General features: G+C 38.5%; 1 protein-coding gene across 14 annotated transcripts in view; it reads left to right on the top strand.

Moving 5' to 3' along the window:
* PTPRM (protein tyrosine phosphatase receptor type M) overlaps nucleotides 1-27,933 on the top strand; it is an 826,360-nt gene that overhangs the window by 515,103 nt on the left and 283,324 nt on the right. For 7 of the 14 annotated variants that reach the window (XM_009433655.5, XM_009433656.5, XM_009433658.5 and 4 more), the window contains 3 exons: nucleotides 18,610-18,883; nucleotides 19,915-19,951; nucleotides 27,357-27,431. In XM_009433655.5, coding sequence (XP_009431930.2) covers nucleotides 18,610-18,883; nucleotides 19,915-19,951; nucleotides 27,357-27,431 — 386 coding nt within the window. The remainder of the gene's footprint in view (nucleotides 1-18,609; nucleotides 18,884-19,914; nucleotides 19,952-27,356; nucleotides 27,432-27,933) is intronic. The other 7 variants (XM_512029.7, XM_054672048.2, XM_009433660.5 and 4 more) reach the window with 1 other exon arrangement.

The raw sequence follows: 27,933 nt of genomic DNA, 5'->3' as shown, positions 1-27,933 counted from the left end.
ACATTTTGAAATTAGATAAGCATAGTTTCAAATCCAGGCTCTCTCCACTTGTAGTTATGCCACTGTTAAAAATTCCATCTTAAGGTCTCTGAGCCTGGGCTTGCCTGTCTTTCCACAGCAAGGATAATACCGCTTATATCTTACAGCTGTGCTAGGATTGGATTTGTTAAATACTCATGAGGTTCAAGCACAAGGTGGTGCTACGCATTGGGGATATGGAGGAGGCTGCTATGGGCTCTCTTCTCCAGGGGCTGGCAATGTAGATTGGAAAGAGAGCAACATGGAATCTAGTGTCCTGTAGTAAGTAGGGATGAGGATGGGAACCAGTGGCCTGACCAGGGAGTGATCAGTACAGGGAAGAGTCAGCTAAGACTTCAGAGAGGAGGTAACCCTGGGGCCAAGTAGCTGAATCTTGACAGACGGCTGTTGTTCAGAGCATCTGTGTGATGTGGAGTATGTGGCCAGGGAGGTTAGATATGTGGCAAGGAATAAAAAAATGAGAGAGACAGGTTGGCTCCATGAAGACAGGGAGGACTGAGTTTGGCCTGATCTGAGAATGAGAAGTGTGTTATAATCAGAGAGGGGTGGGATGGGAGAAGAAGCAAGGGAGATAGAGGATGAATTGGACAACCTTGTACTCCATACCAATAAGTAGCCATTCAAGGGATTCAGGTCAGGGAAAAAATGTAAGGAAGAGCTGCAGCAGCAATGGAGGATGGGTTAGAGGGCGTGGGGCCTCAGAACAAACTAATAGGAGCGGCATAAAGGCTGGAGGATGTGCTGGGCCCAGTTAAGATAGAGCTAACCCTGGCGGCATGGAGGAAGGGGGTTTCATAAATGCCAGATGCTGATTTTCATTAGAAATAGGATTTAGAGAAATCAAAAACACTTAGTCCTTTTTAGAAGGAAGAAAAGAGAATATATTGATGTTAAAAATACTGTCCGGGGTATTGTTAAAGTGAATACTAGAACGCTTGAAATTGAAAAACTAGCCTAGCAATGACTTTCCAATAATTCATTGGAAATCACTAATTATATAAATATTTTTAAACCCCAATTTTCATAAGCAGTAAAAAATTGTTCTTAGTATCTCTTGTTTGGAAGAACCTTCTGGATCTTTCTGTTGTTGCTTCTCCTACCTTCCTTACATTGCACCTTAACCCCTTTGCTGTGGGCCTGTGTCCATCAATTTTGTGACAATGACTGTACGTGTTGAGGTGTGACCATGATGCCTACTCAGTGGATGTGCGTGGCACCTCTGGTTACTAAAAGCTAGAGTGTGAAATGCTTCTCTCGGCTTCAGAAGGCATGCCAGCAGCACACTTAGTGGGTGATTGTGGCTCATTCTTGGCTAGGGCCAGCGAAGACCTAAGTTTTTTATCATACTGCTTTGCTATCCCCAAAAGAACCCATGCCTGTCCCTGAAAAGGCAAATATTTGAGTTGGAACTGCAGACTCCATGAAAGCTCTCGAATGTCCTCCACAGCGGAGGCCACACCTTGCACATTCGTGGAGGCGAGGGCCAGGTTGTGTTATGCGTTCCCCTCTTATTGACCAGCTGCACAGAAGCCATTCGGCAGGAAGGAGGGAGACATTAAAGTCTACTTCATTTTCCATTGACCGTAGAGAAAGTTACCTGCTGTTTCTTTTCCCTCATCTAGATAGACCATCTTTAAATGTTAATAGTGGAATAAATTAGAAATAGTTTCAATTATAAACTCAGAGCACTAAAAGATTGCAAATGCCTGCACTGAACAATATATTACTTTACGAATTGTAAAGCTGCTCTGCCATTTGCTCTCGGGAACCCTTGGGTCTTCTTAATCACAGTTATTGATTTAGGGAGTTTAAGGGATGAATTTCTAGAGGTGTTCCAAGCTAGGGCTGATAGCCTTTCTTGGAGAGGATCTTGGACATTTTGAGAAAGATTAACTGATTTGACTATAGATGCCTCACTTTCATATATGTGAAATGTGAGGAAAGGTTGCAAATTCCAAGAGACTGATAAAGTCATGTGTGATCACTAAGCCGGTATGCTTCTTAGAGCCCTAGACTTTTAGAACTGAGGACCAACTCAGAGGTCCTGACCACATTCCTCATGTTACATTTCTGCTTCATCCTATTTTGGTGGTGGGCAGAGGAATGAGGGCACAGATACAGAAGGAATTATGTTTTACATCATTCTCTTCAGCAGAGCATTTTATCAACCAGCACTTATAAGTATACTCAATGTAACTATTTATTATAAGAACACCAGTGTACACAAAAGTGCTAATATGCCTTCTATTTCCTTAATAACTATTTTTTGTTAAGTATATTATATTATGCTTGTGAGGCTTACCTGTATTTCATTGCAACTTAATTAAATTAATATTCAGCTCTTCAATCAGATAGTAGAAAGATTAGGGAGTGGTTTTGGTGTTTTTTCCCATATAATTATGTCCCTTTTGACATGTATGTATGGCCCAGTTCCATCTCATCTCTACTTCTACCTGCTAAGTGTTTTCCTGTCCTGTATCAATGTATTTTCCACTCAATGAGAAGTAGTAAGAGCTCTGTCCAGTTATTAGTACCTGGTTAAAATCCTGGCCCTTCATAGCATTGAAAAGTGTTGTAGGAAATGTTAGGATTGACACTTGGCTACTGTTCAGTTATTCTTCGTTCATTCACCAGATATCTACTGAACACTTATTATCTTCATGTCATTGTGCTAGGGTTGTGGTAAAAGCTGTCTAGAAAAGTACAGGGTACTCTAAGAGTATGTGACAGAAGGATGAAATCTCAACAGGAGAATCAGGAGTGTCTTACTGAGAATGTGTTACTTAAACTGAAACCTGAGGAGGAGGTAGGTAGATAGGTTCACCAAGCAGGAGAGCAATCGGTAGAAAAGCCTAAGATAAGAGAAGTTAAAGAGTGGTCATCCTAGTCAACAAAATTAAAAACACACAAGGTTTGACCATCACTCAGGAGCATTAATTAGATTTACATGCAGTTGTGCAGAGCATAAGGACATTTCATTCAACAGACTGCGTATACAGCAGTGGTCCTGAAATATTATAATACTGTCTTTTCATTGCGCCTTTTCTACATTTAGCTTTAGGTTTACAGATACTCCCCACTGTTTTACAGTTGCCTACAGTATTCAGTAGAGTCACATACTATATAGCTCTGTAGCCTAGCATCAATAGGCTCTACCATACAGCCTAGGGGTGTAGTAGGCTGTACCATCTAGGGTTTTGTAAGTGCACCCTATGATGTTTGCACAAAGATGGAATGGCCTAATGAGGCACTTCTCAGAATATATCCCCATCATTAAGTGACTCATGACCATATTTAATGTTGAGAGTGAGCATTTCCCTAGGCTAAACATTATGTAAAACATATAAAAATATAATCAGAAATGCAAAATCATTTGATCACAAAATGATTTTAATAATTTAGTTTTTGAATATCATGCAATACCTCTAACCTAATTAAGAGTGCAATAAATGTTTATTGAATGAACCTCATCTTTTTCTTGCCAGCAGGAATAATTATCACCTGAAACATTTATTACAGATAAGAAGACCCTAGACCTTCATTTAACTAGTGGGACATATCAGGAACAAGTGGAGTTTTAAATTATATTTTCATCCCTAAATAAAAGTTAAATATCATGAACCTTCCATAGAATGCAGAGCTATAAAAGAACACCCTGCCTTTACCTTTGAAGCAATCTTTTTTTTTTAATAAGAAGAGTAATTGAGAAAGATTGCTTCAAATAAGCCATTGCTATAAATTCAGATCCAATCAGGAAGGTCACTCCAATTTGCAGGCTTATACTGACTCCTGCAAAAACTTGTCTTCTCACCTCTTGGGGACAGTGATGACACCCCCTCCCCTCCTTTTCGCTTTACCTTCCATCCCCCACAATCACTGTCTTAGTTCATATTTGTCTTTCTCAGATCTCCAATCCCCATTCACCCTGTGGCTGCAGGGTCTTTCCTCCCAGCTTAATAACCCATCAGTGTCTCCCTATTGCCTTCAGCATAAATCCAGACTTCCTCTAATGGGGAAGCCTCTGGCTTCTACTCACTTCCGGGGGCAGCCTCCCTTCCACCTGTAAATATTTGCCTGAGAATATCCTGGGTGGTTCCATGCCATTTTGTGGGTTTGTTTTGCAGCTGATGTTTCTTTCATGGAATCTTCTCTCTTTTATCTTCCCTCTGTCCTGCCTGCACACACACACACAGTCTCTCCACAGTCTCTTTCTCTCTCTCTCTCTCTCTCTCTTTCTCTCTCTCTTTCTCTCACTTATTTCCACTCCCCCCCTAGCTATGGCCCAGATGTCACCTCCTTGGAGAGCCCACCCTGGCCCCCTGCCCATCTGTGTCCTGCAGCTCTCCCAGAGAGCTCAGCCCTAGATTCACTGCACTGGCTGGTGACCACTTGTCCTGGCCACCTACTAGCTCCTTCGGGGCCAGGCCTGTCCTCTGATTTTACCTCTGTATTTCCAATCCTGGTTCTATGCCAGGCACAGGCTTCCATGAGTATTTGTTTATTTGTTTTGTTTTTATTATTTGTTTCTCATTTTTTTAAACTGTAGAAGAATTTTTACTGAGGCAAAAACTATGACTGGGTTTGCATATTAGATCAACCACTGGGGCCGGGACATTGGGGAAGTAAACGGGCCAATGTGTCTTCGGGATGGAAAGTTAACAGATTACCGTGGATGGATGCATCAAAACTGTCTTTTGCCAAACACAAAGATTTTGATTGGAGCAGGCTGTGCTCAGGGGTTCCACCTCCCAGTTCCCACCAAATGACTGAAGTTTCATTTGGTAGTATAAGTGACATCTAATCTCTCTGATGTAAACAATTCATACAAGTTAATAGTTTAGAAAGGTAGTATCACAAATTAAGAGAACACATGGCACAGACACAAGAAGACTTGGGGTTGAATCTCGGCTGAGACATTTACTAATTGTGTGACCTGAAGTCACCTTGTGTGTGAGGCTCTTCTTGCATTGCTATAAAGATACCCGAGACTCGGTAATTTATGAAGAAAAGAGGTTTAATTGGCTCAGCATTCTGCAGGCTTTACAGGAAGCATGGTGTTGGCATCTGCTTGGCTGCTGGGGAGGCCTCAGAAGCCTCCAATATTCCACTTAAGACCATGGAGGAAGACAAAGAGGAAGAAGGCATGTCACATGGTGAAAGCAAGAGCAAGGCAGAGAGTGAGGAGGGAGATGCCACACACTTGTGTGTGTGTGTGTGTGTATGTGTGGAAATGGAATCTTACTCTGTCACCCAGGCTGGAGGGCAGTGGCGTGATCTCGGCTCACTGCAACCTCTGCCTCCCCAGTTCAAGCAGTTCTTCTTCTGCCTCAGCCTCCTGAGTATCTTGGATTATAGGCACCTACCACCATGCCTGGCTAATTTTGTATTTTTAGTAGAGACGGGTTTTGCTATGTTGACCAAGCTGGTTGCGAACTCCTGACCTCAAGTGATCTACCCACCTTGGCGTCCCAAAGTGCTGAGATTACAGGTGTGAGCCGCCACTCCCAGCCAGATGCCACACGTTTTTAAGAGACCAAATCTCGTGCAAACTCAGAGTGAGATATCACTTATGCCCAAGGAGATGGCCCAAGCCACTCATGAAGGATCTGCTCCCATGACCAAACATCTCTCACCTGGCCCCACCTCCAGTTCCCAATTGGGAATTACATTCAGTATGAGATTTGGGCAGGGACAAATATCCAAACTATGTCACCCTGTAAATTCTCTAAGTCTGTTCCTTCATTTCTAAAATTCGCATCAAGTATGCTACTTGCCTGTCTCACAGCCTGGTCAGAAGGATTATGATCAGTGAAAATTATTTGCAAACCGAATTGCTCAAAGAGAATAAAGCTATAATATCATGATTTGCTTAAAAAAATGTTGACTAGATTGCTATTCAGTCTTTATGCCCATTATACTCCGCTTTTAGTAATACACTTAAAATTTCCTATCATTACTGCCTTTTATCTTTTATGCTGATATTCTGTGGTTATCACCTACATAGGAACTATGTTTTAACAGTCACCGATATTTGACAATACTTCTATAGAAGTTGTAAGAAATGTGTGTTTGGTATTAATATTGTGCATTCATTTGGTAAAATCATCAATGTTTTAGATCTCTTGTTCCATCAAAACATCCCAGCAATAAGAGAAGGCATTGTTGGTAGGACTGTTTATAGATAACAGCTCATTCCAGGGAGTAAAAGTGAAATGTTGTTAAGAAGCATAAAAAATGCAACCACAGCATGGAGCTTGATGCTTCTGGGTTTAAATTCTTATTTGCCAAGATTTATGTCCACCTCAAAGGTAATAATAATATCTACCTCAAAGGACAGCTGGGAGAATTAGTGACCTGTAAGCAAAGCAGTCAGGACAGCATCAAACACAGATGTTATCTGTTCAGTACAGGAAGCCTTTTCTTATTGTTGATTTCTATAGTGATAGAAACAACTTATAGATAACATGGTAGCCCCTTTTATTCTGCCCATGTCTTGGGAAATTTTCTGGGTCCTAGCATTGTATTCCTGAGCCTCAGTTATGTTCTTCTGAGCAGCTTGTGATAGATAAATAATAATTACAGCAATAGAAAATGAATAATCATTGTTACTTGGATTGAGGAGCTGTGATATGCCAAGCCCATGCTTGGTCCCAAATGAAATAATTTCTCATGATTCAGAGCAGGCTTCCTCACTAGATGCCAGCATTTCCCCATTACAGTTGAAAGCACTGAGGTTCAGGGAGGTTAACAGACTTGTCTACTCTAACCCCAAAGCCATGAGCTTTCCGTGTAACACTTAATCTTGTGCTCAGAGCCACAGGGCACGTGAGCTGTCAGGACCTTGCCTCCTCCTGGGAGCTGTGCTCATTCTCTTGTCCCCTACTTTGCTTGATCAGAAGACATCTTTCCTCCTGACCCTTCAGAACCAAGATGGTTACACCTCCCTTTGCAGACGTGGACTATTCTGCAAATTAATATCCTTTATTTATTGTCTTTTCTATTACAGGCATATCTTGGAGTTATTGCAGGCTCAGTTCCAGATCACTGCAATAAAGTGAATATCACAATAAAGCAAGTCACACACATTTTTTGTTTCCTAGTGCATAGAAAAGTTATGTTTATATTATACTGTAGTATGTTAAGTGAGCAATAGCATTATGTCTTAAAAAATGTATCTACCTTAATTAAAAAATACATTATTGCTAAAAGTACTGATGATCATCTGAGCCTTCAATGAGGCATAATCTTTTTGCTAGTGGAGGGTCTTTCCTCAATGTGGATGGTTGCTGACTAATCAGGGTGGTAGTTTCTGAAGGTTTGGGTGACTGTGGCAATTTCCTAAAATAAGACAATGAAATTTGCCACATCGGTTGACTTTGCTTTTCGCAAAAGATTTCTCTATAGCATGGGATGCTGTTCAATAGCATTTTACCCGTAGTAGAACTTCTTTCAAAATTGGAGTCAGTCCTCTCAAACCTTGTCAGTGCGTTATCAACTGTGTTAATATAATATTCTAAATCATTTGTTGTCATTTCAACAGTGGTCACAGCATCTTCATCACAAGTAGATTTCATCTCAAGAAACCACTTTCTTTGCTTACCCATAGGAAGCAACTGCTCATCCGTTCAAGTGTGATCATGAGATTGCAGGAATTCAGTCATGTCCTCAGGCTCCACTTCTAATTCTAGTTGTTCTTTCCACCACATCTGAGGTGACTTCTTCCATTGAAGTGTTGAACCCCTCAAAGTCACCCTTGAGGTTTAGAAACAACTTCTTCCAAGCTCCTGTTAATATTAATACTTTCACTTCCTCCCATGAATCACAAATGTTCTTAATGGCATCTAGAATAGTGACCCCTTTCCATTGACTTTGACCAGACCCATTAGAGGAATAATTATATATGGCAGCTATAGCATCACAAAATCTATTCCGTGTATAATGAGACATGAAAGTTAAAATGACTCCTTGACCCATGGGCTGCAAAATGTATGTCATGTTAGAAGATATGAAAACAGCATTCATCCCATGTACGTCTCCATCAGAGCTCATGGGTGATCAAGTGCATTGTCAAATGAGCAGTAATGTTTAGAAAGGAATCCTTTTTTCTGAGAAGTAGGTCTCAACAGTGGGCTTAAAATATTCAGTAAACCATACTGTAAATAGATGTGGTATCATCCAGGCTTTGTTGTTCCATTTGTAGAGCACAGGCAGAGTAGGTTTAGCATGATTCTTAAGGGCCCTAGGATGGTAAATGAGCATTGGCTTTAACTTAAACTTGCTAGCAGCATGAGCCCGTAACACAAGAGTCAGCCTGTCCTTTGACACCAGACATTGACTTCTCCTCTTCAGCTATGAAAGTCCTAGATGGCATCTGCTTCCAATAGAAGGCCGCTTCATCTACATTGAAAATCTGTGGTTTAGTGTAGTCACCCTCATCAATGACTTTAGCTAGATCTTCTGGATAATGTGCTACAGCTTCTACATCAGCACTTGCTGCTTCGCTTTGTACTTTTATGTTATGAAGATGGCTACTTTTCTTAAACCTCATGAACCAACCTCTGCTAGCTTCAGACTTTTCTTCTGCAGCTTCCTCACCTCCCTCAGCCTTCATAGAATTGAAGAAAGTTAGGGTCTTGCTCTGCACTAGGCTTGGTTTAAGGGAATATCACGGCTGGTTTGATCTTCTATCCAGACCACTCAAGTTAGTTTGATATTCTATCCAGACCACTAACACTTTCTCCATATCAGCAATAAAGCCGTTTCACTTTCGTATCATTCATGTGTTCACTGCAGTAGCACTTTTAATTTCCTTCAATAACTTTTCCTTTGCATTTACAACTTGGCTGTTTGGTATAAGAGGCCTAGCTTTCGAACTGTCTTGGCTTTTGACATGCCTTCCTCACTGTGCTTAATAATTTCCGGCTTTTAATTTAAGGTGAGAGACTTGCAACTCTTCCTTTCACTTGAACACTTAAAGGCCATTGTATGGTTATCATTTGTTCTAATTTCAATATTGTGTGTCTTAGGGAGTAGGGAGGCCCAGTGCCAGGGAGAGAGATGGCTGTCTTATATGGACACAGTTCATAGCACCCCAAAACAATTACAAGAGTAACATCAAAGATCACTCATCACAGATCACCATAACAGTTGTAATAATAATGAAAAAGTTTGAAATGTTGCAGGAATTACCAAAATGGCACAGAGACATGAAGTAAGTGCATGCTGTAAGATAAATGGCACTGACAGACATGCTGAAGGGAGGGTTGCCACAAACCTTCAATTTGTAAAACTTTAGTTCAGTATCTGTGAAGCCCAATAATGTGAAGTGCCTTATTAAGCTGGGTACGCCTTTATTAAGAAAATACATTACACCTTTGTTTCTATATTATGATCATTGGAATCTCTGGGGTTTATCCCTACTGCTTGCTTAATTCTTAAATGCAATACTTTTGTTTTCTTCATTATTTCCTTGTTATTATTTTTAAGCTGAAACATTTTGGGGTTTTGTTTGTTCGTTTTGTTATGTTTTAGTGGTGGAATCTTGCTCCATTGTCCAGGCTGGAGTGCAGTAGCATGATCATAGCTCACTGCAGCCTCAAATTTGTTGGCTCAAGTGATCCTCCCACCTCAGTTTCCTGAGTAGCTGGGACTTAGAGGTGGTGTGCCACCACACGCAGCTGATTTTTTTTTTTATTTTCTATAGAGCAGGGTCTCACTATCTTGCACAAGTTGGTCTCAAACTCCTGGGCCCAAGCAGTCCTCCCACCTTGGCTTCCCAAAGTGCTAGAACTACAGGCATGAGGCACCACACCCAGCCCTTGTTAATTGTTTAGCCATATAATTTTGAGAACTTGAAGAACTTAAACGAACTTGTTTTAGAATATTGGATTATTTTAATCAAATTAATAAGTGTTTTTCTGCTGGTATGTATGTTCTTTTTCCTTTCACCATTTTTATTAGTCTCCAAAGAATCAATAAATTAAGCATCAGTGCTTTTGAGATGCTTATAAGTGGCTTTTTAATTGTTCCCTTTTTATTTATTGGAGAAATGCAGACTGCAGGAGCATCTTAAACCTTCAGGGCTAAATGCACTTTTGTCACAGTTTTCAAACCTTTTGAAAAGGCTCTATCTGTGGCTAAAATTGTTTAGGGAAAGCAACTGACTTCTAACCTAATAATTTTCCTTTATTCATTGAGGTACACATAGGATCAAAATGTCATTCAGTGGTAAAACTTCAGCCTGCTTTTTATAGAATTTGTTTTTATTATTACTTACTGTTGCTGAATCGCTACAGTGAGTGTTAGCAAAAGGTGCCAGATCCCTTACTATCACCACCACCACTACCCCCACCCCACCTGCTTTTAAGTGAGTTTTATTGTATTAAAAAATAATACTCTGGATTCCTTTACTGCCAGAAAACAAAGATCATTTTTATTAATGTTGCTTCTAGGATGACAATGTCAGTCATCTCTTTGAAAATTCATTTTGGAAACTAAGTTTGTTCTTTAAGAACCTTTGAAAAGAAGCTTTAAAAATGGCAGAGGAAGATAATAATAATAGAGTAGATGTATTTGAGCTTTTATACACTGAAACTTAATTTAACTTTCCCTCAAACTCCATTTCAGACTTGCTTTTGTGCATGAAAATATGCTGCCTAGCCTTCCCTCCCCTACTTTTCACATTTTCTTTTCTTCAAAGTAATCTCTTCTGAAGGATTCTCTGCTTTGGATCAGACCTCCATTCTCATTCCCAGACCCCCCATGCTGAGGGCAGCAGGCCCAGGGCGCCTGTGGGAGGGTGTACAGGGAGGCTGCTGTAGACAGGGAAGGTCAGGAATGGCTCTCAGAGCCAAATTCCACTGCCAGTCACCCCCCAGAAAAACCAACAAAATACTTACGTAATATTTTGATATAACTTTAAGGATTAAAATGGATATCCAGTGAAGTACTGAAAACAAAAAATTACGGCCTTTGTAGCCTAAGGAGTGATTATAGACTCGACAGAGAGTAGTTCCAAGTTTGCCTGACAGTGATTTGGAAAGAGAGAGGAGAACAAAGACCAAGACCATGCATGCCTTCAAGCTTCTTTCCCGGCCCGCCTTCAGGTACTTCCTTATTCATCCTCACCTCAGGCCATGTGGGCGCCTAGAGGAGTCAAGACTGGGAAGCCTGGTTTTCATGCTCTGCAGGACAGGAGTTGAGTGAGGAAGACCCTGCCATTCTTGCATAGCTCTTGGGGCCACTCTGGGGACTCCTGGGGGCATACCTGCTGGGACCTGGGCAGTATGTGAGGTAGGACCCAGCTCATTGTCTTCCATCTTCTGTGCTGATGAAGGGTACTCACAAGCAATTGGAGTGAATGGAGACTGTATTGGGATCTGTCAATAAACATGTTGGCTTTTTTGTTTTTGTTGCTGTTGTGTTATCTTTAATTCAGGGAGAGTATTGGTGACTGTAGCATTGCAGGAGCAGTTTTAGGGTGAGAACATTTGGGCACTAGGTTCAGGTCAGATGCCCTCAATGTAGTAGATGCTAGAAGAGATTTTAACGTAGAGATTGACACATCCCTGGGTCCTGTTACTTTGTCCTTTGTACAAACCCTTATCAGATCCTTGGCATGGTAGTTCTTCATTGGTGTCATGTATTTCTGACACTCTTAGCCTGTGCTTTTCAAGGACGGGGCAGTCTGTGCCTAATTCCTCTTTTTATTCTTCCCCTGTGCCTGGAACAAGGCCTGATACGTGGTGAATATTGTGGAAAGAAAGGATGGAGGAAACATGAATGAAATAATTTTCTTCTCATTTGCTGATGTCACAACTTGCCTGATCTTGTGCTGAGAGTCATAAAATATTAGAGCCTGAAGGACTTTAGTGGTCAGTCGGTGATTCAGGAGCAAAGCAGGAGCCAGTCACCTGTGGATGGTGATTCCCAAGTCAGTGCTCTCTCATCAGCACCCCCTTGGGCACAACTGCCTTTCTCTGATAGTTGCATTTGTATTCCAGCTCATCTGGCCTGAAGCACTGGAACTTTTCGGGACTGAAAGATTTTGAATTGGATATAATACAAACTATAAAATATCATTCAGACAAACGTACAGGAACAAAGCTATTTGGTGTGGCTTTGATAGTATTCTCTTTCTATTTTTATTCAAATCATTAGGACTATTTAAGAGAACATACTTTTCATAATAGTAACTAATTTTGGATTATACTTTCATAATCATGTGTTTATGAAATTGAGATGATTAAATTGTGTTAAATTTATATGAAATAGGAAATGCAAAGGAAATTGTCTTCACTTGTTAAAAGCAGGAGACATCACCCTTAAAGATGTTCCATCTAGGACTAATTTACTCGAAATGTGGTGCCTGTTGGGAAGATTAATGATAGGTGGCCTTTTACAGAGCTTCTCCGCCTGAGCCTAATGTTCTAGTTGTTCTTTTTTATTATCCCAAACCTCCATAACTAAAGAATTTTTTTCACCCTGCCCTTTGTTCATAATATGGGATGGTAATTGAGTTCATATTTCTCACTCAACCTTTCATCTGTAATTAATATTTTATTATATCAGATTTTATCACTAACTAGCAGAGCAGCAGGGTATTGAACCAAGTATGGGAGCATGTACACAGACACACACGCACAGAGCAATAGTAACTTACTGATGCCAGGCAAGCTCCTTGTTATGAGTTATGGCTGAGAGAACATAAAAAATGCTTGTGGTGCCCCACAAATATTCCACAGCAATTTCTGGCCAGTCTTGTCTATATCAGAGCAGGACAAAGAGAAATTAAAGTTGCTAATATAGAATATTCCACCCCACAGGTCTATTTATCCTGTGTGATGTGTTATCCATTGCCAATTGTCTGTATAAAACTAATTACCATTTATCATTGATAATTTAATCAACAGGAGTGTGTCCAGTCAGTTACTCTCAGTGTTACCTGCAGGACTCTAAGGAATCTGAGCAGTAATAACAAACACTGAATTCTGATTTTTTTCCAGTAATTGTAATTTGGTGACATACTTTTTAAAACTGAGTTTAGTTTTATCAGGTTATTTAGAGTATTAGGGTGTCATTTCAGTAAATGCTGACAGATTTAGGAAAAGACAATGTCGGAGCAAAGAACAAGAGGTAAATAAATTCAGTGTGGCTGCATGGCATTAACCCTTAGTTACACATTTATTTTTCATGCTTTGCATGTAATTAATATTTTCATTTTCTTTCATCTCCCCCCATATTAATCTTCAGGAAGCTATCAATACTAATATCTATTCTTTTTATACATATATAATGGATGGTTTTTACCAAAAATTACAAATCAAGCCAAAAGTCACTACTAGATATGATAAAATGAACAATATTCTAAGTCCCTGAAATGATCAGAAGTGCCTGTTTTAGAGGATTAGCAAAAACAACGATGAAAGCGTTACAACTTTTCTCCTTCTCTGTTCTCTTCCTTACCTCCCTACCTTCTATTATCCAATTGGTAACCCTCTGATATCTTATGGTGAAAAGAAATACGATAAATGGATAACAAAAATGGATTTACAACTCATCTTGAAATGAATTAGGACAAAACATTTTAAGTTAATTTCACATATGTATGAGGCTTCCTCTCCAGGAACTCGAAAGTTAGGAAAAAACTAAAAACATTTTATCACATTTGAACTTTCAAGTCTAAAAAAGTAGTTGAAAGATGTTCAGATGTTCTTTTCTAGATTATACTTCATGTGCTATTCCATATAAATGCAGATTTTTCATTCTCCTTATAAAGGCCTTAGAATTTTGTTGTAGAAATGCCTAGCATAAATTAAACTTTAAATTAAATTTCCTTCCATAGGAAAGTTCTGATATAATGATGTCACAGTGTTGGCAGATTCATCCTCACTGTGGATTGTGCTTTTAATATCGCACATGCAGTAGGAAGATTTGATGTTACTTTAAATTCCAGAATAATGGTAGGACAGGGCTAGGGTGGTGCAACTTTAATAAACAAAGGCAGCATGGGCAACCCATTAAAAGGATAATAGAATTTAAATTCAGCTCACTAAGCTAGAAATTTCTGATCAGTTTTCTATTCTCAGAAATTTGCTGTTTAAAACTCTTTCTAGAAACACCATTCCAACAGTGAGATTTTCAAAGCTAGTTTTGAGATTATGATTGTGGATGGAAAAATTTTATGAAACTCATTAGTGAAGTGATGTTACTTGTACAGATGAAAAACACATCAGCTATAAAGTTCTGTCAAGGTACTATTGACCTAGGTGCTAATAATGTGTTAATTTCCATCAGGGAAACAGCAAATTATGGCAATTGGGCAGCAGATAGGATTTAGCTATTTTTCATTAGCACTTGGGCTTTGATAAAGGGGACTAGAAAAGAGCTGCTTGACCTTTCAGTGCTTAAATTATTAAAGAGCAAATAGATTTGAGGTCTGGATGCTTGCAAATCTAATTTGTCTTGTGGAGCAAGGATGAAAAGACATTTTGGGTTTGAAATTGCTCCAGTCAACTTAGTTCTTTCTTTAATATATCTGAAGATGAGTGGATAGTAGCCATTTAAAAAGCAGTATGTCTGGAGTAGAGTGTATAATAGAACCCATGCCAACTGGCTAACATGGAGGCCTGTCCAATGATTGTTTAATTCTTAAATTTTCACCTAATCCTCATTAAACTGCTGCTTGAAACAAATGATTTTTTTCATGTTTGCTTAGATGATATTTATATTACAAAACAAAATTTTGTATCATTAGAGAATGTCAAACATTGTGTTGTTTAAGGCAAACTAGAGCAGTGCCTGACACCTATTAGGCACTCAAAAAATTTGTTGAAATAATAAATCAGTGTACACACTCACCCATCACACCTACGAGCCAGGTTAGGAGAGAGGAATGGGAAGTGAGAGATGGAGGTGTGGGGGGCACATAGAGACACAGCGTTTGATTCCCTTAGGTTCATTATTTAATTGTGGGTTATCCAGGATAAACTAAAACATAACTAGCATCCTCTTACCATAAAACCTTTTCCTTGGTCATTGCTTTCTCTTTGGCTCTTGAGTATTTGGGTAATGAATACAAAATAAACTTCACATTAAATTTTAATAAGGCAAGGCATCGTTGTGACTATCGGTGTGCTTCCTCCCTCCTGGTACATAGAATGTGTAATATACCCCCAAACCAAATAGAAGCAACTTCAGGATTATAGCATGCTTTCAGAAATATGTACTTCACAGCCAAAGTGTCACGAGACACAACAGTGACTAAACCTTTGCCCTTCTTCTTCAGAAGCTTATAGGACTTTTGAAAATAGTGATAAAAGGACACAAAATGACTATGTGCTCACAGAAAACATGTTTTTGTGCATTTGGAGCAGAGCAAGAGAACATGAAAATGAGGGAACAGACTATAAGCCCTTGAGAGAGACTCATTGAGGGTCTGTGTTTTAGGACACAGGGCATCTGAGAGTGACCTAGAGTCCATTGCCTTGAGGAGAACTACATTTAAGTGGCAAACTTGAGTCCAGGCCAGGGCGAAGGAAAAGAGGCAAAGATGTTTGCAGTAGGAGAATCTAGGATCTTGGGACATGGAAAGTCTAGGAGCAGCTGTGCTGCTTTTTTGTCTAGCTGGGTTGTAATAGGAGGGAGCTCCTTGCAGGTTGAGAGAGGTGGGAAGATCACAGTGCTCCGAGGACACCAGCCCGGTGCTAAAGTCACTGTGGAGCCCAGGAGAATGTCCTCCCTGTAAGTAATTAATGATTCAGATATAGAATTGAGGAATGATTCTGTACATACCTTGATTCCTCATTCCAGTGAATGATTCCTCAATCATTCATTGAGGAATGATTCAGATACAGAAGGAATTGAGGTCAAAGCCAACATTATCATCTATAACTCCCTTGATGTGATAAGTGTGAATCTTTACAATACTCAAAAGAAGTTGACTGTGGAAAGTCAGTGGAGACTAGCTTATGTGTTGGTTGTGTCTACAGGAGCAAGTGAAAATTCCCTTCAGGCCAGATGGTTCCCATCAGTGCCTTCACTGGACCTGTGAATGAGGAATGCCAGCACAGCCTGGTCTGATGATTAGGAGAACTGGCTCTGCTGTCAGACCACCTCTGCCACTTCAGTAGAATACCCTGGTAGAATGGCACTTCACCTCTACACCTCAGTTTTCACATTAGGAAAATGGGAAAGATAAAATCTGTGTGTGTTGGGCACCTGGCCTAGCACTTCCAGTATGGAATATCTGCAACATTTTTTTCTTCACACATATCCTTATTTTCCTGCTTTGTCTAGTATATGGATTTCCCAGAAGTTGTTTTTAAGTTGAAGTTTTGAAAATCATGTCATACAGCAAATGAACTGGAAAAACGATTTGAAGGAAGTGATGTTAAAAATTATTATATTGGCCAGGCGCAGTGGCTCATGCCTGTAATCTCAGAACTTTGGGAGGCCGAGGCGGGCGGATCACGATGTCAGGAGATTGAGATCCTGGCTAACACGGTGAAACCCCGTCTCTACTAAAAATACAAAAACAAAATTAGCCGGGTGTGGTGGCGGGCGCCTGTAGTTCCAGCTACTTGGGAGGCTGGGGTGGGAGAATGGCGTGAACCCAGGAGGCAGAGCTTGCAGTGAGCCAAGATCGTGCCACTGCACTCCAGCCTGGGTGACAGAGGGAGATGCCATCTCAAAAAAAAAAAAATTATTTTATTAAATGGAGAATCACTTTGCAAAGAAAATAATTATTCTTACGGTTTCTCTATTTTGTGAGATCAGTCCTTGTAAGTTGAATAAAAATTCTAGATATATGAACTCCATGTTAGAGATTCACTTAATTCTCTCATTTCATAGGAGAAAAATAAAACTCAAATAAATTAATTGAAATGCATTTAAAACCCAAGCTTTTAGCAGAATTAGAATTAGAGCTCAGACCAGTGCATTGTCTTTACCCCTCCAAAAGCGATTTCAAGAGAATGGTCACGCTTCCTTAGGCCTGTTTGTTTTTAATGGTATTCCAGGTGAGACTTCTTTCACCGCTGTCAACTGTGGCTGTGCTACAGAACAGGTAGTATTTAGTCTTCCACTTTGACCTTGACCCTTTACCTTTACTACTGTATGAATGATCCACTAATGTGGAGCATTTTACGTGACTCAATCGGATAGAAAGTATCTGCTGTTTAGGAAATAAGAGTTGTACTCCTTTTTTTAAGTTTACATCACTGGTAATATTCACTTTATCATTGCCTTATAAACCTGCTGGTTACCTGTCTACAGAGAAATCAGTCTGATATTCTAAAACAATTGATTTTTATTTAGACAGAATTACCAACAAAATGGCAGCACACATTTTGTTTCTGTAATAGAAGGTGCTAAGTGGTTGTGCCCACAGAGATAGGTGGTTCTATGAGTGCAGATTCAGAGGTCACATAGACGAGAGTGTAGAGACAAACCTTTCTAGGCATTCCCCCCATGGGTGGGGATAGCAGGCAGCCCTCTTCTGTGCTTTTTCCTTGGCATTAATGGGTTCTTGTACTGGGCAGCTCTTGGTTCCTGGGAATTCTGGTGCCTTTCTGATACTGTAAGAAAAAGATCCCTCTTCCTGCCAGAGGACTTAAAATCTAATCTGGACTCAGTTCAGGGAAGTTGTTGTCAGGCTTTAGTTTTTCTCAGCATGAGAAAGGTTTTTTTCCAACAAAACTGCAAACAACATTCATCACTCTGGCAAATGTATTAAATAAATACCTTAATTTTCTAAAAATCTATCAGTTCAAGGTTTCTGCCATTCTCCTAAGGTTACTTCAGAATTCAAAGACATTGGAAGAGGATGAGCAGGTACCAGAGACCTACTCCTTAGTGGGGCTGTCATCCTTGCAGGCGTCTTCAAAGATACCCACACCCAGCCCATTCTTATATGAGATTCGAGGGGTCTTGTTCATTAGTTAGTCTTACTAATCACTTGGAACTCCAAGGCTTTGGCTTTTGAAACTATAATCCCTTATCTCTGCTTTTCTTATGCATTTCTTTCCACTGACTGAATATGGTGAGTGCAAAGGACCATAAGAAAACATAGGAAGATAAACCTTAGCTAACATGAATCACTACACATTGTGTTTTGTGATTTGTTAAAACTTTACTTGTGTTGTCATTAAAGAAAATAATGCATTGCTTTTTAAAATAAACGTACAGTTGGTATAATTTAATTGTATTTATCAGGTAAACTGAGTTAATTATCTGTAAAATCATCGTCAGTTACATGTGAGAAAAACATTACTTCTGCTCACATAAACAGTAGAGATTATCATATTAAAAATTTAAAATGACGGTGAATTTTGTTTCTCTCACTAAATAGTGTTGTTTTGGGTGAGAGAGTTCTGAAGAAGAACTGAAGAACCCTCCCTGCCTTTCACTGAGCAAGTGCTGCATGAGAGTCTGTTATATATCAAGCACTTAGTATGGACTGCGTCCAGTGTGTTCTTTATTTTGCGTGTCCTGTGGGTCCATGCAGTTGAAGGCAGAGGGGATCAGTTCAGTTATCATAAAATATCATTGATGGTACTCTTGTTTTTCTAGTGTCTATCAAATAGTTGTTGAGGAAGAACGTCCTCGAAGAACTAAAAAGACGACAGAAATCTTAAAGTGCTACCCAGTGCCAATTCACTTCCAGAATGCTTCTCTGCTGAACTCACAGTACTACTTTGCTGCAGAATTTCCTGCAGACAGCCTCCAAGCTGCGCAGCCTTTTACAATTGGTGATAATAAGACGTACAATGGATACTGGAACACTCCCCTTCTCCCCTATAAAAGCTACAGAATTTATTTCCAAGCTGCTAGTAGAGCCAATGGGGTAAGTTGTACAGATAACTGTTTACTTAGGCTATTTGGGGTTGTTAATGTGAACATAGATTAAGTAAAATAGTAGTAAAATGGAAGTCATGCTTTTCTGCATTTCTACTTGTAAACAAATGTGATTTTCTTCTCTTAAAATTATTTTTGTCTAGAGAAATTTATGGAAAGAAACGAATATACTCATCTTTTTTTTTTTGATTGGGGGAGTTTATCATCAACATGATAGGTTTTATTTTCAGTTTTCCTGTTACCAAAAGTTGGCTGGCAATTCTGCTTAGCTTACTGTTTTACAGGAAGACAGTATAGCTCCAACACATACATTCAGCTCATTTAAAATTTTGTGAGATTCACAGCATCTGTCTTTTCAGCATAGTCTGTCCCATTAAAGAAATGGGAATTGAAGAAGTTCCACAAGAGTTTCTACTTCCTATACTTTGACTAAATTTGGTATCTTTTTTTTTTTCCCAAGAGAAAATAGAAAAATGAGACGGAAACAAAATAAAAAGTGTCATTTCTGAATTTGTTTCCCCTTCCTGCTCAGACCAACCCAGAACTCTGATAAGATTGTAAACTCTCCTTAGACAGAAGGAAATGTTTCGCAGATACCACAGTGGGTCCCTCCTTCACAGCATAGGTCTAGGTATCGTTGTCAACTTGACTTTTGCCGGTGTAAAGGGGGGAAATCTGAGATGCATCTTGCTTCTCCAGTACTGTTTGCTCAGGGGCAAAGTACAGGTCTGGTCCTTTACTTTACCTCCTTACTAAAGGAGGTCCCGGGCCACCAGGCAGAGACATTTTATGTGTAGCTCCTTGCTCATCACCTGGTCTAGAAATGCCCGGCACTGCCTGCCACTGGAGCCAGAAAACGTATCTGAGTATGGTTCAAAGAATAATTGCTGTGTGATTAAAGACATGCTCAGAACAGTGAGATCCTTCCTTATCAGTGTTATTTAAATAGAATTACAGATATTTCTATTTGTCTTAAAGAAAACATGAATAATGATTTTTCCCTCTCTTTATTTGACACAGGAAACCAAAATAGACTGTGTCCAAGTGGCCACAAAAGGTAGGTTGAAATTGTGGGATATTCTCCTAATTAATGTTCCTTAAAAGTTTATTTTAACCTATGTTTCAAAACTTTTTGAACTGGAACTTAATTGAAAATAAAATGTGTGTATTATATATTCATATATATATGCATGAATGCATGTATGTATTAGGATCTGATGGTAATTAACATTGACTGACTGGAACTCATATACATACTTTTTAAAATAAGAAGCTATACTTCTGTGTTCCAAGCAGTTTTCAATAGTTACCTTTTTCAAATTTTTTCAAATGACTTTAATTTTTATATGATCTCAGTACACGTTTTTTAATCCATAGTGTCATGCCTGGTAGTACCACATCTAGTGAATCTTCATATGCAAAGGAATAAAATATCACCCACTATTTTTAAGTAATTCTCTAGTTATAATAGCAGTAGAAAGTGGAGTCTACGCGGGCTTTTTTCACTGGTGGTGCGTGTCTCTCTGAACCCAGTAACCAGGTTATGTTGCTGTGGAGCATCTATTTCCCAAGCCTGGTTAAAACTCTCTGAGAGAATGTGATAGAGGATGAGCTGCAAAAGTGGGTAGGGTGAGTTACCCTGAGCTCCCCCAGCATCTCCTGCAGAAGCAAGCGCAGACGTGTGTTTGTGAACATGAGCTGTCATCTGGTCAACTTGACAGTGTTGTTTTAACTATCACATACAGAAATGTATAAGAAATGCTTTGAGAAATTTAAAATGTCGTCTTAAAATGAGGCAATATAAATTAACACTCAAAGTCAAATACAATCATTCAGATCATTGGAGTAACCATGAATACAGTGGGAAGTTCTGTATGATTTAATTTAGAGACGATGGTAAAAACACATCATTAGGTCTGTAGCAGAAGATTTAATCAGGTCATACTTGATGAGTTGTGTTGGATAAAATAACTTTTTGTTGTTGTTTAACTCTCAGGTGAACATAGTTTGAATATACCATGATGTACATGTGCATTTTCAAAATTCTCACTGAATTCTTATTTTGTGAACTTACATGACTCTTTTAGTCAGTGTTAGCTCAACAAATATTTCTTGGTTGCATGTTTTGTGCCAGGCATTGTGTGAGGTACTCACCTCATTTGTATCTTGTTTGTCCTCATAGGCTTGTAGTTCTCTATCCAAAAATCTATTTATACTAATTTTAAAACACTCAATTTTTATATCATATTATACCTAAGTGACTTTATGTATATAAATAAATTGATATTTACTGAAATTATAGCTGCTTATGTGTTTCATAAACTGCCGTATGCTATCAGCTATTAATTATTACAGGACGATGAAGCCCTTGAACCAGGTATCCATTGATGCTCTTAGATCTCAAGATTATGGTCCATACTCAACAACAGGAATTTCAAAATACTGCTGTATTACATTTCACTTACACTTAAGGTCTGAAAAAGTAAATCCTGTTCCAGGGCCCCTAGTTTATAATGCTTAATGTTTAACGTCACAGCTGAAAGTTTTGAAATATCTTTCATGCGTGTGTTCTCATTTATTTCTTCATTACTATGAAAAGGGAAACAGGTACTGCTATTCTTATTTTTAAGATGAGGAAAAGGTGTATTTTTGGAGACGAATTGACTCACCAAGGTGACTCAGCTGATAATCTGGGGGTCAAGGCCTGCACTCCTAGCCCCAGTGTTTCTTTCACCATTGCTCATGGCTCGTCACCCAGCAGCACCTCTGTCTGGCCAGTGACAGTATTGTGTAGTGTAAGCATCAGACCTCCTCTTGGTGAGGATTGAGTCACTGCCCAATTTACTGTGAAAACAACAAAATATCTGTCATCGTGCTCATTTACATAGTTAAATAATTATATAAATAACACACTAGTAAATGTGGAAACCTGACAAGTTTGCTGTTTTCACAATAGATTGAATTAGATAGTGATTTGGATCATTTTCTTCCATCAGCTAGATTTCATCAATATTGTAATTTGTTTTTCAATTCACCAAAGGATGATTAAGCAATCAGATGACCTGATTGACTAAATATTCCCCACTCCTATTTTCTGAGTCATTTGCAAACATTTACACAGCAACAAACTCTATCCAAAGAACCTCTTTTGGGGAAAGAGGGACACATTTTAATATTTCCTGCATAACATTGTCATTCTGTTTCATAAAATCACAGCACAAGAGGAAACCTTGGAAGATATTCTCCCTCCAGGCAAAACTACACTGTTTTGTGCTATTTTATTAAGTTCTACATGGACGGATTCAGCAACCCTCCTTTCAGCACAGTGTAATGTTTCACCACCTTTTAGTCAGAAAATGTGTCCCTATTGATACTAGAAATTCTCTTGCAACATGGGAAGCCATTCCATCTTGACTACATAGTCAAAACAGAGAAATAGGAAGATCTAATAACTGTTGATACCACAGAGTAAAGATGTTTAAAATGTAAAAGAGTTCAAACATCCTGAGTGTGTGTTGCCACATACTGCTCACAGTGCGATGGCTTAATTGAGTTTTCAGATACAGAATTGCTTTCCTAAGCAACATTTTGAATGTACAAAGATTTCAATGTTCTCCTGAAACAACTGTTGACAAGTATCTTTATAGAGAAAGTATGGAGGTGGATTTGTTTTCACTAAGAGCTGGCTTATAATTTAAAGTAAGGGTATGTCTCTTAAAAATATATTTCATACTATTTATAAATTTAATGCAGTGATTATTTTAATCATATTCCAAAGACATATTTTGACACTCATCATCTTAAATATAAACTTCATAAAAGTTAGACAGGAAAAAACCTAAGCTGTATTATTATATATCTCCATACGTGTGGGGGATTGCCTATATTTTTATGCATCCTCTTCGTTTATGCACCTAGATGAATTTCCTATAGGTACAAGTTAACTATAGTCAAACTCATCACAGAATATTCTCTCTTGAGTTAAAAGATAAAGACACCATAAACCAGGGTATACGTGATGTTTATGTGTTACCTGCCCAATTCAAGGGATTGTTTTTAATTGTATAGTGGAGTGAATAGAGTAGCTTTTAAATATTTCTTAAAATCTATGAAATTGTATTTTTCATTAACATTCACATTTTTATAGTTGGATTTTTTATGACCATTTGGTCCAACTGTGTTTTAGTGATTAGTGTATGTGTTTTCTTTAGCTTTTATATTCACCATGGTGGTCTCATGGTAACTAGTAGGGTGGAAACTCTTTGCAGCTAGTTTTAGAAGGCTTCATTGATGATCAGTTCTAAACTTGTAGGGTACACTAAAAAATCCAAATGTGTTATTAGTAAGTTAATTTCTTATATTGAATGAGGTCTATTCATTCTAATTGATGTAACAATCAGTTTAAAGTATGCACATTATATTAATCTTCCATAAAATAAGATTTTTTCATAATATGTTAGCACCGCATGTTTGTCCTTGGCAGTATAGCCATTTGGGAGCTTTCCTGTTGTTCATTTAAAAATTATTTGAGTGCCTCCTTGATTTATAAAAGTGCTTTGGGGTTTTTTTGGGTTTTGATATATGGGGAGCGGTCATATATGTTAATTTGATCCTCTCCTTGCTGTTATTTGACTATTGTCTAGCTCAAGCTTGTACAACCCATGGCCCTTGGGCCACATGTAGCCCAGGATGGCTTTGAATGCTTCCCAGCACGAATTTTTAAGCTTTCTTAAATCATTATGAGATTTGGCTGGGCGTGGTGGCTCACGCCTGTAATCCCAGCACTTTGGGAGGCTGAAACAAGAGGACCACCTGAGGTCAGGAGTTCAAGACCAGCCTGGCCAACATGGCGAAACCCCGTCTCTACTAAAATTACAAAAATTAGCCAGGCGCAGTGGTGGGTGCCTTTAATCCCAGCTACTTTCAAGGCTGAGGCAGGAGAATCACTTGACCCCGGGAGGCAGAGGTTGCAGTGAGCTGAGATTGCACCATTGCATTCCAGACCAGAAGACAGAGTGACATTCCGTCTCAAAAAAAAAAAAAATATATATATATATATGAGATTTATACATGGGCTTTTTTTTTTAAGCTCATCAGCTGTTGTTAGTGTATTTTACATGTGGCCCAAGACACTTCTTCTTCTTCCAATGTGGCCCAGGGAAGTCAAAAGATTGGACACCCCTGGTCTAGCTAGAAGTCAAAGCAAAAACTTCACGTAAACACATGCTAAATTATTTTCCAAAACTATTAGAAAAATCAGACTGCAAGCCTTAAACAAAAAGAAAACAAAGCATTTTTCAATGTTATATTTTAAGGGACTTTTTCATGAAAAAGTTATTCATTTCACTGTTTTTGTAAGTAACATTTTATTTAAGTTAAATTTGTAATGGAATGTGAATATGGCTTATTGGAAGACCTTGAGGAAACTTTGAAGGACTTCCATTGTCCTGATATAATTTCTAGATTCAGAAATTTGAATGTTTCTTTTTTTAATCACTAAGCTTTTTGAGAAGTTTCTACAGACTGTTTTTCTGTTCACTGTTTTGTTCAATGAAATACCATCCTTTGTAGGCCATAATGGTACAGAATGAAAGAGCGCTGATAAAAGAACTGAAAAGAATGTCTGTTGAGATGTAAAGCTAATTAAGATTCCGTTTAATTTCTCATATTCTCTACATGAGAAAACCAATTATATAGCAAGACCACTCATATATGCTAATCTGCTGTTATTTAGGCTTTGGATTTTGAAATAGGAACATTAACATTCATCATTCAGCATTTTATAGAGAAAATGTACTTTTTTAATGTCTGAAATAGTCTTTATAATGTACATCATGAGTATATTAAGGCCCCCTGAGAAGTTCCTAAAGAAAAGAATCCGGAAAAACCCTATGCTTTCCAAATTTACTTGATCCAAATTCATTTTTTAAGGAACACTCGAGTCATGCAAAATGCAGTTAGGCAAATGCTGGCTCAACAAGTTCCAGGAGATCCCGCTGCATGTAACTGAAATGACCATTTAGAAGTCTGATCCACAGGGACCTTACATTTATCAGCACCAGATATTGTCTTCAAAGTGTAGGATTGGAATTTCTGTCTTTATTCCAATTTTATACTTTGAGGACAATATCTGGAGCTGATAAATCCTTTATCTTTTTTCATTATAAAAGAGAATATCACCAAACTTAGTGATAATTCTCTTTTATAATGCATCTTTATTGATATTTTAAGTTAGAGGTCAGCAAACTTTTTATGTTAAGGGCCAGATAATAAATATTTGAGGCCTTGTGGGCCATATGGTCTCTTTCACAACTACGCAGGTCTGCTCTTGCTGGGCAAGAGCAGCCATAGGCAATACATTAACAATTAAGCATGTGTTCCAATAAAACTTTATTTGCAAAAGCAGGTGGTAGGCCTGCTGGCCTATTTGAAGATAAAGTATAGCATAATCAAATTTTTTCCTCATAACTAAAAATAATAGTTACAAATAAACACTTTACAAAGCAGAACATAGAGATCATATAAAAATCCTTCCTGATATTTATAATATACTTTTTACATGGTAGACTTAGCTTCTGATTATAGTTTGAGTTCCTTTTTATTTGTGAATACCTGGCTGACTGACATAGCTATTTTCGAGTAACTTTTTGTTCATATTGTTTACCTTTTTGGATATTAGGTGCTCTGTTTCTCTTTTTCTTTTTCTTTCTTTCTTTTTTTTTTTTTTTCTTGAGACAGTGTCTTCCTCTGTTGCTCAGGCTGGAGTGCAGTGGCGCGATCTCTGCTCACTATTGCAACCTCTGCCTCCTGTGTTCAAGCAATCCTCCTGCCTCAGCCTCCCAAGTAGCTGGGACTACAGGCGCAAGCTACCACGCCAGACTAATTTTTGTAATTTTTTTAGAGATGGGGTTTCACCATGTTATTCATTTGATCTTAAACTCCTGAGCTCAAGCGATCCACCCACCTCAGCCTCCCAAAGTGCTGGGATTACTGGTGTAAACCATGGCACCTGGCCTGCTCTGTTTTTTTATAAAACAATTTCATTTTTCTCAAAAGGAGAACAGGTCAGACTCTCCTACAGATAATGCGGAACTGCATAGGAGTATTGGTTGGAGCAACAGTAGTCTATGACCAAACAAAAATGTTATGTGTATAAAACTTGGAATTGGTACCAACTTTGTAACAATCTTAGAAATAACATTTTACTGTGTACAGCTTATTATAACAGTATTCAAAATTGCATAATACGTCATATTAAGAAAATTATCTTTGTAATGCGTTAATGCACTGGGAGCTGCCTATTCTCTGACCAAACTGTTAGTTTGTTAATCTCACTTAACAAAACTAGAATATGTTCATTAATAATGTGTGAAAGACTGTTACACCATATTTAACTCAGTTGCTGCAGTTGTCTAGTTGTAAGCAGCACTGCTTGCATGGTGCAGAGGGATATTTCAAAATATTATGCAGCAGCAGTTTTGGGTTTAATTGTCTGCAGATGGTAGATGATCTATTTTCCTTACTCGCTGCCACATTTCTAATAGTACCCAGGCTGTTCCATGTAAATTAGTAATCTTTCATGTAAGCCTGTCCTTAATTTTCCAATATTTTTTTGCATCATTTTCCAGCTGTATCATGTTAGAACTGATGTTTTAATTTTCTATTTTTTTTAAATATCTGTGTGTCATTAATGTTAACCACTTAAACACAACTGCTGAGCTGTGCAGGCAAACTAAGAAGCCAGCCTGGTCTGCTTCAAGACTCTTAATCATTTCTTTGTTCACATGTTAACCATGATACCTATAGCAAAGGCAATTCGTAGTTTCTATTCTTTTCCAACCAATACTTGGAGATGCATTTTTTATTCTCTTAAAGTGAAAAAATAAAGTTCCTGAATGGAAAGCTGCATGAAATTTAGATATCAGAGAAATTTTTCTACATGAAAACGTTTTTAGTGAAAGAGTGTAATATTCTTCTTTACAAAGGGGATTTAGTCAGAAGAGAAAAAATTGTGATTTCAACAATAGAATGTTAAAAAACCTAATACATTCTAAAAGCCTAAAGTTTGGATCACCAGAATTAACAATGAATCTTTCAGCACCACACTCAATTTCAATTGGAAACACTGCTCAGTCTTCACCTTTATTTAGGATGAATGTTTTTGGTTTTGTTTTCCTTTTTTTCTTCTTCAGTTGATCTATCCAAGATCTCAGCCAAAGCTTGCAACTGTGTCATAGTTAGAAATCCAACTGCCTGACTAGAGCTTGTTTAAGGGAAAAGAATTCAGAATATTCAGCACCTTGCTATGTTTTTTTTTTCTTTTTTTCCTTTTCTTTTTGTTGTTGTTAGAACAAAGTTGAGACAATTTGATATACTGATGGGGATTCTTCTTGCTAGCCTAGCTTCAGTCTGGCTTTTTTTTCCCTCATGCATGCTGACCTGGAAATCCTCCTTTGCCTTAGCTGCGATAATCGTGACTCAGCTTACAACACCTTACATTCGCATCGCCCCCGCTGCAGGCGACGGCCAACTAACAGGTCAGATGTTCAAGTATAGATGAGTCATCTTGCCCATTTCCCACTCATTTTTCTCAGCTCTGTTTCCCCTCTACATTTCCTCCTTTGCTTAAGGCCTGTTTACAATGTTTCAGACCCTTGGTACAGACCTTTGCTCGTATTAAATTAAGTGACATGCTTGGCCTCTTCTGTGTGCACATTTATATCCATGCATTAAGTACAACTCCACTGCATGTTTTCATTGTGTGTTTGGTCTGTTGGTATGTTTCTTTCCAGACTAATGTTATATAGAAATGAAATTTGCTGGACTTGAAATAGCAATAACATCAAACAGGGTTTCCAACAAAATACATAAAGATATATTCCTAGTTTTCCAAATTAGTCTAAAATGGTATTGAGATTTGAGGGTGCAAGAGATTTATTTTTTACCTTGCCTGGTCTAGTTTGCACATACATTTAGCTATACACAATCTTGGCTGCCAGTAGTATTAAACGAAGCCCCCCAAAGGTGTTTAGGGTGGCA

The sequence above is a fragment of the Pan troglodytes genome, chromosome 17 (genome assembly GCF_028858775.2).
Source record: "Pan troglodytes isolate AG18354 chromosome 17, NHGRI_mPanTro3-v2.0_pri, whole genome shotgun sequence".
NCBI classification, from domain to species: Eukaryota; Metazoa; Chordata; class Mammalia; order Primates; family Hominidae; genus Pan; species Pan troglodytes.
This window is presented reverse-complemented; position numbering and strand designations above follow the sequence as displayed.